At 39.3% G+C, this 15,107-nt stretch overlaps 1 protein-coding gene across 1 annotated transcript in view; it reads left to right on the top strand.

Moving 5' to 3' along the window:
• Window positions 1–14,249, top strand: part of PITPNC1 (phosphatidylinositol transfer protein cytoplasmic 1) — a 208,192-nt gene extending 193,943 nt beyond the window's left edge. Inside the window, exons 8-10 of the mRNA XM_036996854.2 lie at window positions 1,513–1,576; window positions 10,202–10,320; window positions 14,096–14,249. Of these exons, the coding sequence (XP_036852749.1) occupies window positions 1,513–1,576; window positions 10,202–10,320; window positions 14,096–14,101 (189 nt within the window). The 3' untranslated portion in view covers window positions 14,102–14,249. The remainder of the gene's footprint in view (window positions 1–1,512; window positions 1,577–10,201; window positions 10,321–14,095) is intronic.
• Window positions 14,250–15,107: the final 858 nt, after the last annotated feature.

Genomic DNA, 15,107 nt, shown 5'->3' with positions numbered 1-15,107 from the left:
TCCTCTCACAAAGCATTGTTAGATGGCCACAGGGCTCATTGTGTTTCTTTTGGCTAGTTTTGAGAATCTATTTCTTTAAAATACCTGTAAGAATTACTGTCTCTGAATAGGCATCCCTAGTGCCAATTTCCAAATATAATGAAGTGCTATCAACGCCCTAAAAACACACCTGCTCTGGCACATGAGTCGCTAATGAGTATCTGAGGCTAGAATTTGCATGGGCTTTAAAGTGCCAGGGATGCCTTTCTCTGAACACCTTTGTTTTTTAAGAATCTATTCACAGTCAAGAGAAAAAAATGTTCGAAAGCAAGCCATTAGCACATTATTGAATTCTTGCTTCCAGCAGACAGCTGTGTTGTGCTTAATGTAATAGGGTATATTTTACTGATGCCTCAGTGCTGTTCTTTTGATGTCCATGAATTTGACATACTCAGCACCCGAGTGTGCATGGCTTCGTGCTCCTTATTTTCATTGCATGGTTCCTCCTTCCAAATCATAAAAGCCTCATGAGCTATCCAGAGGCCTAGAGTAATAAATACTTCATTATGAACACTCTCCTTGTTTCTGCAAATTCACCAAATTAAAACCCTTCCTTTATTGAAACATGCTTGAACCTCCCATGAGAATTTTCTGACAATTGCTAGATTTGTTCGGCAGGAGAAAGAAATGTTGTAGGGAGAGTGTGAACCTCCAAGAAACATAAAATGGCAAGTTTAGAGAGGACAAAAAAAGAATACAACAAAATAAAAGCAAATGAACAGTGTTAGACACTCACAAACTACTTTTTTTTTTCTCTTAGTCTCCTGTTGCCATTATGTGTCACCATAAGAAACAATTTCATTCCTTTTGTCTCCAGTCAGGCTTTTCTTTCCCACTGTGTTCAATTCTAGTTTAGGTCTCTTACTTCATCTCTTTTCGATAATAGTTGACCAAACTGTTTTGGTTTTTTTTTCCTGCTGTTACATGAAAATCAAGCCTAAGAAGATACTTATCTTGATCCCACACCTTCAGTTATTTTTAAAAATTAACTAATACTTACGATATTTCACCAGAGAAAAAAGGATTAAGTGCTCTTTGCTTGGAAGTGACTTGCTACCCAGTAAAGTGTTGTTAGTTTCCAACTCATGACCTCCTGGCACCAGTGAGACACACCCTTCCACAAAGGAAAAGTAGAACCTGTTTTAGGTAAAGAGAAATGAAGAGCAAATCTCAAGCTGGTTAGTCTAGAGACTCATTCCAGTCACTGCCGTGTGACTGCCAAGCAGTTGTCGTTAGTTTTACACACCTCTAGCCTGACTTTCAAACGAGAGGAAGTGACTAATTTACAGTAAGTATGGCTGGGGGTGAGCAAGCACAATGCCTGTGCATGGCGGACTACAATTGTCATCACGTGGACAGAGGGATTGAGAAATTGGTAAATGCCAGGATTCCCAGAATTGGGAACGACCTGTTTTCCAGATAGTTTTACTCCAACATGGTATTATTTCAACCCCCTTATTTTGCTTTTTTTAGGTGGTCCGAGATATTCTGCTGATTGGACATAGACAGGCTTTTGCATGGGTTGATGAGTGGTATGGTAAGTCTAACTCCCCAGAAGAACTCACAGAACAAATTCATTTCATGTTGACTTGGGAGCTCAGTCCATCTGGCTTGAACTGGTCCCTAGCAAGAAACACGAATGGTAGGGCTACCGCCTCCTATATTGGATATAGCGCTGTCCACCCAACATAATGAAGAAGAATGTGATGGTAGAAGTTCAGTCTAAAATAACTACGGTATTCAGTTACTAAGTACTCCCTCGGTATGTTTGAGGCTTGCATAGTTGATAATGCAGGGCTCCATATTTCTCTGTTGGATGGGTTTCAAACCCATCTTGGTTTATCTCAAACTTCCATTCAGGATCAAAGCTGTCTGATGCATCATATCAAGCAAAAGCAGTCCTTTGATTCAGAGAACACTTAAAACGTTCCCTCACCAAAAGCACATAAGGATTCGGCAAGAATTCAAGGGCAGAGGCATAGGTGTCCCTTTACCCTGAGATATTGTTGTGGCTTTTTTTTTTTCATGATTTGGGAAGACTTAAACAAATTCTGCACATTTCCAGTAAATGAAAACAAGGTTTACTTGGTCCTGTGATGGATGAACCACCTTCCCAGGTCCTCAGCACTATCATTTTGTCCACGTGAATCCTCTACATTCCCAGAATCAGTCCTTGGGGGGCCAGTGTCCTTGACTATAAATAGAAATGAACACGCCTGGTTGGTGACTTGCGTTAGAGCTGATTATCTAATGAAAGGCCCTTCTCCTTGGCCTTCCCCGAAGTCACAATGAATTTGTTCTGAGTGTAACCTAGATTGCATTTAGTGCTCTTCGGTCATTGTCCCACCAAGTTCCTCCCTCCTTTTAGCAGAAGGTATCAAATTTAAAGTGAAAAGATACATCTGACTGCATGGGCAAAGGAGTGATTGTTATTAATGTTGTTGTCAGCTATTTCTGAGCCACATTTAAAAAGACGGGGTTCTGCAGGCACGGGGCTTCTTTTTTTTTTTCACCCCCAATTTTCCCCCATCTGCATCTTCTAAAGGGCCAATGATGCGTTTTTTGGGGTTTGTTTCAAAGCAGACCTCTGGGCGAGACTCTGTTCAAAGCTCATTATTTGCTCTCTCCCATCACACACCCACAGGAGGCTGCCCACAGGCCAGTGTGCTGGTCCACCCCGCTGGCATGCCGTCTCCCCAGGACCTGTCAGCTGCTCGTTGTCTTTTGTGAGGCCAGCGGACGGAGAGGCTCCTGAGCTTACTTACCTTGGTCAAAACAACCTTTTGATTGCTTTTTCTGGAGTGATTTTCTCAGACTCTTAGAGGGAACGCAGACCGCCCCCCCCACCCCCAAAAAATTAAGAACTGCTGGTCTTTCCCAGCTTGCATTCCTCCAAGCCCTGGGTGTCTTTGCCACCAACACTAAGAGAATATCGAAAGGGTATTCAAAGAATAATAGGCTTAAACTGGTTAGACCTTTGGCAAGTGAACGGGGACCAGGAGGGCCAAATATCTACCGCTCTGCAGACCGAGAGACAGGGCACTTTAATAGATTTCTTTCTAATGCCAGAATGCCATAGAGGACTTTTCAGAAGAGTTGACATATGTCTTGCCAGGCAAGTTCGCTATGGATTCAGTGTGACCAAAGAAATTAACAGCAAAACATTCTTTGGGGTGAAAGGGTTTATTGCCCGGCTTGTTCTCCCTGCGGTAGGTCGAGCACTAGCTTCTCTACCCCTGCGCAGAGCTCTGGGCGGAGCTCTCTATACAGCGCAGTAATAGTTTATTGCCCAGAGGTGTGGAAGTGGCAGCCCAGCAATAGGCCAGTTACATCATCAGGTGGTTTAAATTCAGTGAGGATCCCGGCCATAGGAACCCCAACTTCCCCACAACATATAAAGGGCAACTGAGTCCTGATTAATTGGACAAAACGTTGCAGGCTGGTTAATCAGGAAAGATGTTTTGAGTAGAGGTAGGATACAGAAAAAGAAATGTAGGTGGGCATCTAATAGTGAATGGCTGGGGTAGGGAGAATGGGGGGGGGGGCCAACTCTTTTCTGTTTCAACTGAGCCTGGAGCGAGGATGAAACTTAATGACTTTTAGTCCAAAAAAGTTTTCTTAGACTATTACAGGAGCCCAAAGCTAGAAGAATGCATCTAAGGAAACTGAAGGTCTCCAGTCCGAGAGACCTTAGAACACCTACCTATTTACTTAGGATGGGTTAGCTGCAGACAGGAACAACTCAAGGAGTCTATTGACAAAAAGCCCTTTCTGTATCTGAGCGGAGAAAAACAGCCTGTGGTTTCATGGATGTAGATCAGGCACCCTGTACTCCCTGGAGAAGCTCTCCACCCACTGTGTACACAACCCTTGCTCCAACCAAAACAGGCAGCCTTTTCGCTCAGTAAGGGGTCTGAGAACCACCCCATCAATTTCATGTAAATTACCAGCATCATCCTCCCCAGCTGAGCTGCTTGCCAGGAAAACAGGGGCTCCTACCATTTACACAGATGCAGACATTCAGTGGATCAAATGAATGAAAATGGCTCTGCCCACAGAGTTGCCTTCTCGGCCCCTCATTCAAGGTAATACTGGGGACTGTGGCCCTTTCAGGTAAATGGGTGTGTCACTGCGCACCAGAATAGCACTTTGGTTTTGGATACCTGAAATTGCTTATTTTTCTTTGTTCTGTATAGTCTCAGTGAAGCTCTCGTTGGTTAACATGGAAGAAACCCTTGCCTGTAGCTTATAGTTCTGGTTCCCAAAGTAAGGTCCCCGAGCCAGCAACATGAGCATCCCCTGGGTACTTGTTAGAGATTCAAATTCTCAGGCTCCACCCCAAACAATCAGATACCCTGGGGGCATAGCCCAGAAATCCTTGTTTTGACAAGTCTTCTGATGCTTACTAAAGTTAAAGAACAGCTTTAAACCAGATTAGATTGCAAGGATAATTTAATTAATTCAGTCCAAACAAATTAGAAAACGGTAGATGTCTTCAGGGCCAGTTGCTAAACTTTGATGCCTTGTGAGAATTAGAAAAAGGGCACCTTCTGGGCAGATTCAACAGGTACTATTGATTTAGAGCCAAATTTTAGCCCCACTGAACTTCTGGGCCATGTGTTGGTAGGGTGCACAACCTGTACACCTTGGTGCAGTGCAGCCCTGGGTGTCTTTCTCCCTAATTAGACTAACCACCTCCAGTGCTTAATTAAGATAGAGGAAAAAGAAAGAGAGATGTTACAGATGTTGGTGAACTTTTCTTGCCTGAGGATTAATTTTGTATCTTTTCCAAGTTTCAGCATTTGGCTGTCACATAACAGATTTTATTCTGCTCATGTTCATTGTAAAGGGTAACCCTTTTCACTGTTGGAGGAGTTGTGTTTGTCTTTCAAAGCCTTGATTGGTCTTTATCCATGAGCCTTGGGTCTCTCCTGCATGATTAGAACACTAATCAGAGAAGAAACAACACTTTTCAGAAAATGGGTGAGAGGGGATGTGGACAAAAATAGGCAGCCTAGCCTCATACAAGCTTGGTTTTGCTTCACAAATCTGACATTATTTTGGAGGGAGAACACAGAGGCTTGCCCAGAGGGAAGCTGTGATTGAGTAGAACCTCATTAATGTCTCTGAAATCCTGACCCTGAAAAGCATGGGAGGTAGTTCTGACTAATATACATAAGACTCTCTTATGAAAGAGACTTCAAAATCATTCTGGAGTCCCTAGAGCAAGCCTAGTGAGTGAAGCAAGCTTAAGGTAGAGACAGACGCTTGCATAGGGACTAGCTTTAGCTGGTTGTATTCACGAAGACAACATTGTCCAATGGCCTCAGGTTTCCTTAAATACAAACTTGAGTTCCATGGTTCTTATGCAGCATTTAACCTGTGTGTGCTTATGTTTTGTTGTTGGTTTTTTTCTGGTAAGAGAACTGAGAGCTTTCTGCCAGATTTTCAAAGGGATCTATGACCCCCACCACCTCCCCATATTCAGGACTATGCGAAAAAAATCACAACTGTAGATAAGAATTCTAGATCTTAGTGGTCTGAATTACATTTTAGAAAGGGTATGCACCAAGCCTTGAGGATTGGCTGTTTTCACTACAGAAACGTGGAGCCACCCCTAAGCTATTTATTATGAGCATGTATTGAATTTATAACCATTTTAAAGAGGTTTTCTTTTAAAAAGGGCTCTTCCCAAAGGTTGGCTGCCATTTCACTGGCATCAAAGGAGTATCTATTAGACCTAATTCATGACTGCTGGAGCCTCCCCCTACCCCTGACCCAAATTCTAGACTTCCATTTTGACTTAGGGCAAGAAAGAATTACTTCTGTTTAGGATGAGAAGCCTGGAAGTGAAGAGAAAACATTTGTAGAAGGAAATAAAACATAATGTGCCATTGGCCAGGTCATTGAATTGAAGTATATGACTCTATTAAAATTTTAGCTACTGCAGCTGTGTAATGCAGTAAAGGAAAGTTCTTGCATACAGATATTTTGTTCCACGGCATTTGTAGTTTCTCTGTATGTTCAACTGACTTCTGTCCTAAATGCCTTGCAACAAATATATGATCTTGCCTCCACTTCTAGTGGTGTCTAGTGGAAATCATCCTGACTTCTTTAAAAACAAAATGATTCAAAGAAAATTGCTACCATAAACAAAGTTGAAAGACTAGGAGAAGATATTTGCAACATATGTAGCCAACAGAGGGACTAGTATCTATGATATATAAAGAGGTCCTATAAATAAAAAATTCTTCAACTCCATAGAAGAAAGGTGAAGAATACCAATAGGTGAACTGTAGAAGAAGAAATGCAAATGGCCAGTAAACTCACTACTAATTACAAGAAATTAAATGAAAACAAGACAACATTTGTCCATTTGATAGCAAAAGTTTAAGAAAGTGATAACTGGTTAAAGATAAGTAGGAGCACAAAGTAACAGTTTCTATAAAAATGATAAGTGCAAATAAATTATAGCCCAGCAATTTCACTTCTAGAAATGTATTCTTAAGGAATACACATGTGCTCATGAACATAGGTACAAAACTATTCAGTGTAGTGCTATTTTAAAAGCTAAAAATTAATCTCACTGTAAATGTCCATTAACAGAAATATGGTCAAGTTAATTATGATATGCCCATACTGTGATTATTATGTGCAACTGTTTAAAAAAAAAGATAAGGTGGTTCTGTGTTTACTGGCATGGAAATATATGTATTTTCCCATTAGTGGAAAAACCAAGTCAGAAAAAATATATAGCATATATACTATAGCATACATAGTATGATCCCACAAGTATAAAAATAAATGAGACTATATGTGTGTATAGTTAATATACATGTGAATTCATAGAAGAATTCAGCCTGTGCCTGAAACTCTTAATAGTGTATATCTCCAGAAGGAATAGGATAAGTGAGAGAGGTTAAAAGGAATTAAACCTTTTTCACTATAATACCCAGTATTTTTTAATTATTTCTTTGGAACATACCATAATTTATGCATTACTTGAATGAGTCAATAAATAATCATCAAAACCCGTATTTTGTGAAAATGCAGAATATGGGTGAAGCAGATCAAGACTGTTACAGCTGAGGTATATTTTGCTCTTTAATGAAAGCCTTTATTTAGTTCATGGTTTAGGAAATGAAAGAAGATTCCTCAGTTAACAAACCCCCTGGGTCCAGAGCTGCTTCCACAAAGCTGGGCTTTCTAATCTATAAATTAAGGGATGATCATTTATCAGTTTATTTGCAAAATAATCAGTAAAGCATTCCTTTAAGAGTTTTTCTGATACACATAAGTATTTGCTGAAAGAAAAGAGATCTGAGCCTTACATTGTTAAAAGTCACTCTGATCATTGAAGATCAATCAGTAATGAAGATGAATCATCTCTGAAAGTATAATCTGTCATTGGGCACATGTAATTGAATTTGCTAAAAAATTGATTCATATATAGATCTTGAGGTAATATACTTTGCAGAAACAAGACGTAATGCATTTTACCAGATAACCTGAACGGGAACATTTTCACTTGATTAGGCTTTCCATAAATTACTGAGGAATATTGAAAATGTTTATATCATTTCCATAAGCATGTATGGTGTGTGGGGAGAGTTCAGGATTTAGACAAATATATTTTCTTTCAGCATCAGCAGGGACCAAATTATCATCATCTTTTAGAGAACCACTTTACTAGAAATGTTCATTCTTACATGGTCTAATCGGGAGGGTTTTTTCTGTTAAATGCAACTTGTTTCTTGACTCCTCATTAAAAAAAAATAATAATAAGTGATCATGTTTCTAGAACAAGAAGAAATACTCAAGTGTATTTTCCCCTTACCAATTCCAAACTGACGGTATTCATCTTCTACTGACCCCAAGTAATAGGTTTTTAAATAGTGTTTTTTTTTTCTTTAACACAAGTAGTGCATATTTGTTGTAGAAAATGTAGAAAATACAGACAAGTCAAAAAGAAACAAAAATTACCTGTAATTCTTCAGAACAATCACTGTTAATACTTTGAAATGCATCCTTTCAGTCTTTTAAAAATGTACATAATACATTATATACATAATGACAAAAATAACAAAATGACAAATATTCTACATCATTTTTAAAGGCCGTATAGTATTACCAGTCCCCTGGATTGTTCTCAATTTTTCACTGTGAGCAACGCAGTAATGAGTATCTTTGTTGTTAAATCCTTCTTCACATCCATAAAATTGGTATGCCTTTGAAAGCTTATCGTCACACAGTTTGAGCCCTTCTCTTAACACTGAGCTAATTAAAGATAAAGAATGATTTCTGTTAGGATTCACTAGACCAAAGAAACTAAACGCCTTTGTATTTGTTTTCCAAATTACTGTCCCACCAGTGAGAAGGGGGAGGAAAGTATCTGATGAATACAGGAATGGAGAAATTTCTTGAAATTTTAAACTTTTAGCTTAAAATGACCTTAGTAGTTACTTGGGTATATTTGTGTTTAAGAAATCTTCATGACCAGCCATTGAAATTATAGTGATTGCATTGAGAGAATGTGTTATTATTGTTATAACTAAGATGCATTTGTTCTAACCACAAGGCAGCATCTCTTTTGCTTTCCAGTTACCTCGATTTTCTAAAAGAAAAGCATGCTCTTTGCTTGGCCAGACTGCTGCTTAGCACTCTTGATACTTACATTGCTTGTGGACAGCATTTTTCATTGACAGTTTCAGGGTGTTGGGGGCGGGTATCTGCCACTAAATAAAATAGCCCAGGTCTGGATGCAGAATCTGCCTCCCTCTTGGCCCCAGACCACACTGAATTAAATCATAAACTTCTGGCAACTCTGCCCTTTGGAAATGAGAATCTCAAATGACACACATGGATTGATACAAAAAGACACCAAATCACATGATGCAGAAAACACTTGAGGAAAAATTCCAGCTGTGAATACCTGCTCTAAACCCCCACCAGTTATATTAGTGATCAGGGGGGTCTATTAACCCATTGGTCAGCATACTTCCATTATAAAGAGGCATGAAGTCAGATTCCACCACAAGAACAACAGAGGGAGGAATACCTGTCTGGGAAAGTTGCTGGTGAAATTTTGTAAAATAACAAAGGAGTGCAGTAGGGGTGGGAGATAAAACAACAGAAGTATTTTAAGTGAGACTAATCGTTATTTTTATTCATTTCACGAACTGAAGATGGATGGGTTCTTGAAGATGGATGGGTTCTTAGTTCAAGTTTTTTATCAGTTGGATGTAGACAGGGTTTCTCAACGTTGGCACTGTTGACATTTTGAACCAGGTGATTCTTTGCTTCGGGGAGGTTCTGTGCTTCACAGGATGTGCTGTGGCATCGCTGGCCTCTGCCCTCTGAAGCCAGTAGCATCACCGTCCCAGTTGTGACAACCAAGATTGTTATAAATTGTGCTCCCCTCCTGCCCCATTAAGAACCACTGGATTATGAGATCTTTATCCTGAATTACTGTAAAAACTGCAGACTTGGGCCAGATAGCAAAATGTCACGTGCCATTTTATTTATAGATCAGTGTAGGTGGAAGTAGTGCCAGCCATCTCCAAGCTGTTAGACTAGACGTGAAGTTCAGTGTAGACCTGCTCTCTCTGACACCATGTATTCTGTGCAAAAATACCTCTCCCTGTGAGCACTGCACCAAATCTCACTTGTACCAGTGAACGTGATTTGTCTGCCTTTTACGTCGTGTTTCCTGTAATAGCAATGAAAGTGTCCTCTCTGTTGTTGAATGCATTGATTTAAAGAATCTCAAATCTGTTTTGAAAGGCATATGGAAGGTAAGTATGAAACCAAACAAACCTGACCCTGTCCCTGCAGGGATCTTCTAACAATGCTTTAGGAGATCTCAGGCTCTGGCACTGCCCACGTGCTAATATTTTCTGCCCATGTAGCTCATTTTTACAAGAATCACCTCTAAATAATTTCCACTCTTCTCTGTTCTAAGACTATTTTGACTTGACTTCCTTGCACTCACTCCCCCTTTGGCTGGTTTAGCTAACTTTATGTACTCTTCATAAAGTTAGTGAATTCCCTGCTTTTTAAATCTCTCTTTGGCTTCTGCTAAGCTACCGTCTTTCCCTAAAGTCTCCCCATTGAAAGTTTGCATTTAATAACGGAAGTTGCCAAAATCTTGACCTTCTTTCAGATATGACAATGGATGATGTTCGAGAATACGAGAAAAACATGCATGAACAAACCAACATAAAAGTTTGCAATCAGCATTCCTCCACTGTGGATGACATAGAGAGCCAGGCCCAAACAAGTGTATGTAGAATTTTTAAAACGTGTTGCCCACCCTTTACCATCATACACATAAACTGATCTTTGAAATACTTCAAACGCTAAATTCTCAACCTTCCACAAAAATGAGTTGTTTCCCAGAGTCTGTTGGTGAAGAAGCCAAGCTAGGTCTAAATTGGACAGCGTCACCTCTTGCTTCCAGAAATTGCCATTCTTGAAAGCCACTTGACTTGGGGATTGTAGGGTTGTATTGGTCATAAAATAAGAACATGGAGACAGGAAACATTTTGTGTTACTAGTGAATGACCCACATTGTAAAAGAGCCAAGGGGTAAAAATGGATGTCATAAGAAAACTAGAACATCATGCCAGTAACTTTTGAAAACATAGTGAACACTCAGTCATTCATTCAAGGAACAGCTTATGGCTCCCCTGGTATTTTAGGTTTCTTCACATTTGCTTTGAGATGCTTTCTATGGTTCTTTATAGCTGTTTTGGCCAATCAGTTCCTTTTTATTTAGGTTAATCTCAAGCTGGGGCTGCCATCTGTGCAGGCACTGGCTGAGCAGTGAGGGTGTATGAGCTGAGAATGTGCTGGGCCATACAGTAGATGTAGCCTGGGACTTAAGCCTCGAAAACAGAGGGTTATTTAGTGGCACAATAGAAACTGAGAGCTGACTGTATGGTGTATGCCCGCATTGGAAATAGGGTTCTCTCTGGATCATTCAAGCTAATGAAAAGGAGATACAGATAACAAAGAAAAATGTAATCTCCAAGTCATTTATTTGTATCTTTGGCCAGACCTGTGGTCTCTTTGGGTGCCAGCTTGAGCCCACATGTCTGTTAGCCCCAGAATAATACATTTTTAAGAAATTGATAATGTGGTTACAGAAAATTGAGAAATGGCTGGTGATGTCAATGGACCCTTTAAAATTGTGAAGACCTTTTGGTTGCACTTTGGAAAGGTTTAGTTATGTTTTCAGAGCACGTCTTTGGAATATGCCCTGCAAGGTTCCTGCGCTGCTGGGAGATGCATGTGACTGCCCTTGAGAAATGAAACGGCCCTAACTCGTCCTCCCCATTTTGCATGCAGTGGTTGGATTTGCAAAAAACTGTTTGGACAAGACTTCTGTGAGGTGTTCCTTCCTCTGCACAGAGTGATTCCAGTAGGACTATCCCATCCTCTCTCCCTGTTCTAAAGTCAGAAATGCCTGTCCAGGAAACTGTCTTCGAATTTCCATCACTTTCAACTACCTTTTCTTTTAGGAATGTTAGCACTAGTTCTGTCAGCCACTCTCTGAAAACGGCTCACGCCAAGTATGACTGGACAAAGGAAGCCAGAGGGAGGGGCGGCGCCACAGGTTCAAAACATACCCCACACAGGGCTTTTCGCGTTCAAAGTTCTCAGGGCTCACAGCGTTAAGGCGCCTTGCTTGGTTTTCTTTCGGTTTTACTGCAATTATTACCACTAGAAAGTCAGTTTCTTATTTGCACAGTGATACCTAGAATGCTTGTTCCCCGGGGAGAGCCCGGGCACTCTGGCTGCAGCTCACTGTCTTTCCCATGACTTCGGCGCCAGAGATGCCTATCTGCCCAGAAGTTACACAGAGTGTTATTTTGAATGCTTACAGCATTTCCCTTATTCGGAATTCCATCAAATTGGGCAGCATTTATTTTTCCACTGTCTTTCTTCTCTATCATAATAAAATGCACTTGAAGTAAAGAGGCTGCTGTCTACCTCAAAGAGAAATTGCATGGGTGCTCAATAACATTGAAATCCTCAACCTGAGTAGGGACAAATTAGATTTGAAGTTATGCAAAATTAACATCCATGAGCACAGCAATAAGGAAATAACAGTCTGCTTTTCAACTGAGCAGTCTCCATGCCTTCGAGGACTGCAACTCTGCAAAGGAGTGTGTATAAAATCCAGATTCTGTGCTCTGGATGATTTCTGCCCCCTGCTGGCTGTGTGGAGTAGAGCACTGCATTCAGCCGCTTGTTCAGCAAGTCACATTCTTCAAAGATCCTCATTTATTATAATAGAAACATACACCAACCACTGAAATTTTTCTGAGAATCTTTACTTTGAAGTAAAGACCTCTTTTTAATAATTTTTATCTGATTTCTGGGCTTGTTTAATAGTGTGAGCTTTTTCAATTGGTCCATTCACAGGGACTTTTCTTGTTGCATTCTGAATTTTGTATTACATCAATGCAGTCATGATTTTTTATTTTGATTTTTTAAATTTAATTTATTTAAAAAAATTTTTTCTCTTTCAGAAAATTTTAATAATTGTTCCCAGGAAATCCTCTTAAGGAATTGGGTTTTTTTTAATATTTCTGGTTTGCTCATATATGACCTAATACATATGGAGGCTAATAATTAATACTGTGTTATGAATATTCATTCCATAGTTAATATTTCCAAAGTGGCTATATTGTTTCATGCTAGTTCATGCAATATCATCTAATGAAGGTTCAACTGTTGAGTTCATGGGATACAATAAAAATGAAAAATGGGTCTCTGGGAAGCTAAAACAAACATAGAAAATCCATGGGCAGCAGATTTCACCTTTTACTCAAAGATGACCCCTTAGGCTTTCTCTTACTGTTACTTCTAATAAGCCCAGTTGCCCATTTTCCCTGTTACCAGTAAAAAAAAAATGGCAAAATGTACCAGGGATAGTGAGACTGATAGTAATTAATAATAACCGTGATAATATTAGCAGTGATAATAGTAATAATAATAATATTGGAGTTCCCAAGAATTAAAAAAAGATATCAAATTATAAAATGCAAATAAGCCCTGAGAAAGAAGTCATTACTTACTGATTATAGCATGGTGATGTCTTTTCATTATGTCTAAAAGGTAGCAAGTGTTCATAACGCATTAAATATATGAGGGAAAGATTTAAATTTAAAAGAATTTTCTTTTTACTTTCTCAATAAGAACAATTCAGATATTTGGAAAATCTGCATCATCTGACAATTCCTGTTAAATGAGGCATCACTGGATTTTCTTAATTGCTAAATAATGCTTTTTTTCTTTTAAATCAAATTCTCACTCATTAAAGGATCCTCTTTTTTTTGTTGTTCTCTATTCTTTTTCTTTTATGTTTCCCTGAGAAATGGTTTTATTTTCTTGGATTTCCTTGACTTTGGGGATAATTAGAAGGGTTTGCTGTTATTGGTATCTTATTTTTTAAGCTGAATTAATTAAAACACTGAAATCTAAACAGTCCAAGGAGGGATACACACAGTTAGGAAATCAGTAACTCCCAGAATGCACAAAGTGTATTTACTGAATAAGAAGATAGCCCATTGAGAAATTCTGATGATTTTTAATTGTTTTACCTGATAAAGGTATACTTGTATTTTCATGATCTAAAGTAGATAAATAATATGCATCATTTTGGGGGCACTGATCGCCTTAATTACCTTCCCCTATTGAAAAGATGGCCAGTTCTAATAATAGCTCCACACATCACACCACACACACACACCCGGTCTAGTTCTGTACTCTCCTGATTGGCTCTTATTCATACTAAAATACTCACTGAAGAGTGCTTTGAAAAATCGTGGATGGATATTCATAAAGGAATATTTTTTCAGAGGTTTGTCTCAGTGAAAAGAAAAATTACAGAGTTTAGCATTTCGGTGACAATTTGGGTTTGTAATCTGGACAAGCCTCTTCATGATAGGGTTCCTATAGTTCCTTTAAAAACGGGCATAGAGATGAAATCCATTTGCATGGCCTCTAAATAACTGCTCGTTTTCCTTTCTTTTTTTTCTCCCTGAAGACATGACAATGGATGAAGTCAGAGAATTTGAACGAGCCACTCAGGAAGCCACCAACAAAAAAATTGGCGTTTTCCCACCTGCAATTTCTATCTCAAGCATCCCCCTGCTGCCTGCTTCAGTCCGCAGTGCCCCTTCCAGTGCCCCATCCACGCCTCTCTCCACAGATGCACCAGAATTTCTGTCTGTTCCCAAAGATCGGCCCCGGAAAAAGTCAGCACCAGAGACTCTCACACTTCCAGATCCCGAGAAAAAAGCCACCCTAAATTTACCTGGCATTCACTCTTCCGATAAGCCATATCGGCCCAAATCAGAGTAACTTCATAGGAATACGTCATGGGGTTTTGTATTTTTGTTTGGGGTTGTTGTTTTTTGTTTTTTTTTTAAGAATCTTCTGATATTGAAAAAGACTGTTTTGTCACTTAAACATGTTCCTTTGATCTCTGAGTATGCATGTGGTCAAGTAATTTAACATATAATATGATTCCCTAAGTATGCCACACAGCGTCATGTTAGTTGTAAATGTAAGACTTGCAAAGGACAGAAGGAATCTTCTGTAGACACAGCTGGAAGCCAGGGAGGAAGCCTTGCTTTGGGCATTTGATGAGGTTGGCGTGGACTTCGAAGGTTAATAAATGAAAGCTTTGCATCATTGTGTACAAGGTGTGGTAAAATAGTGAAGTCAGTTTCCTCCCATCAAACCTGAAATTCTCAAAAATACTCTCAGGCGTTACATACCTAATTGTTAAATTTTGAACTGCTCATCACCAGTACTTGAATACCAATAGTTACTGAGATTCCTATTTTGGTTAGTCTGACTCAGGATTTGGGGCCTAATTAACTATTTAAATTTTTTGAAAATTTTAACTATCAACATATGGAGGCTCCAAGTGCAATTAATGGCAACTTATTTATATCTTTCACAGAATTTAATAAAGATTCCACTTGTTTCTGTCTTTTAATAACTTTTCCCTTTGTACCCTTGTGGCCTCAGAAATTGCTAAGAATTACATG

Source organism: Manis javanica, chromosome 4, assembly GCF_040802235.1.
Source record: "Manis javanica isolate MJ-LG chromosome 4, MJ_LKY, whole genome shotgun sequence".
NCBI classification, from domain to species: Eukaryota; Metazoa; Chordata; class Mammalia; order Pholidota; family Manidae; genus Manis; species Manis javanica.
Note: the sequence above shows the minus strand (reverse complement) of the source record. Positions and strands in the feature narration are given on the sequence as shown.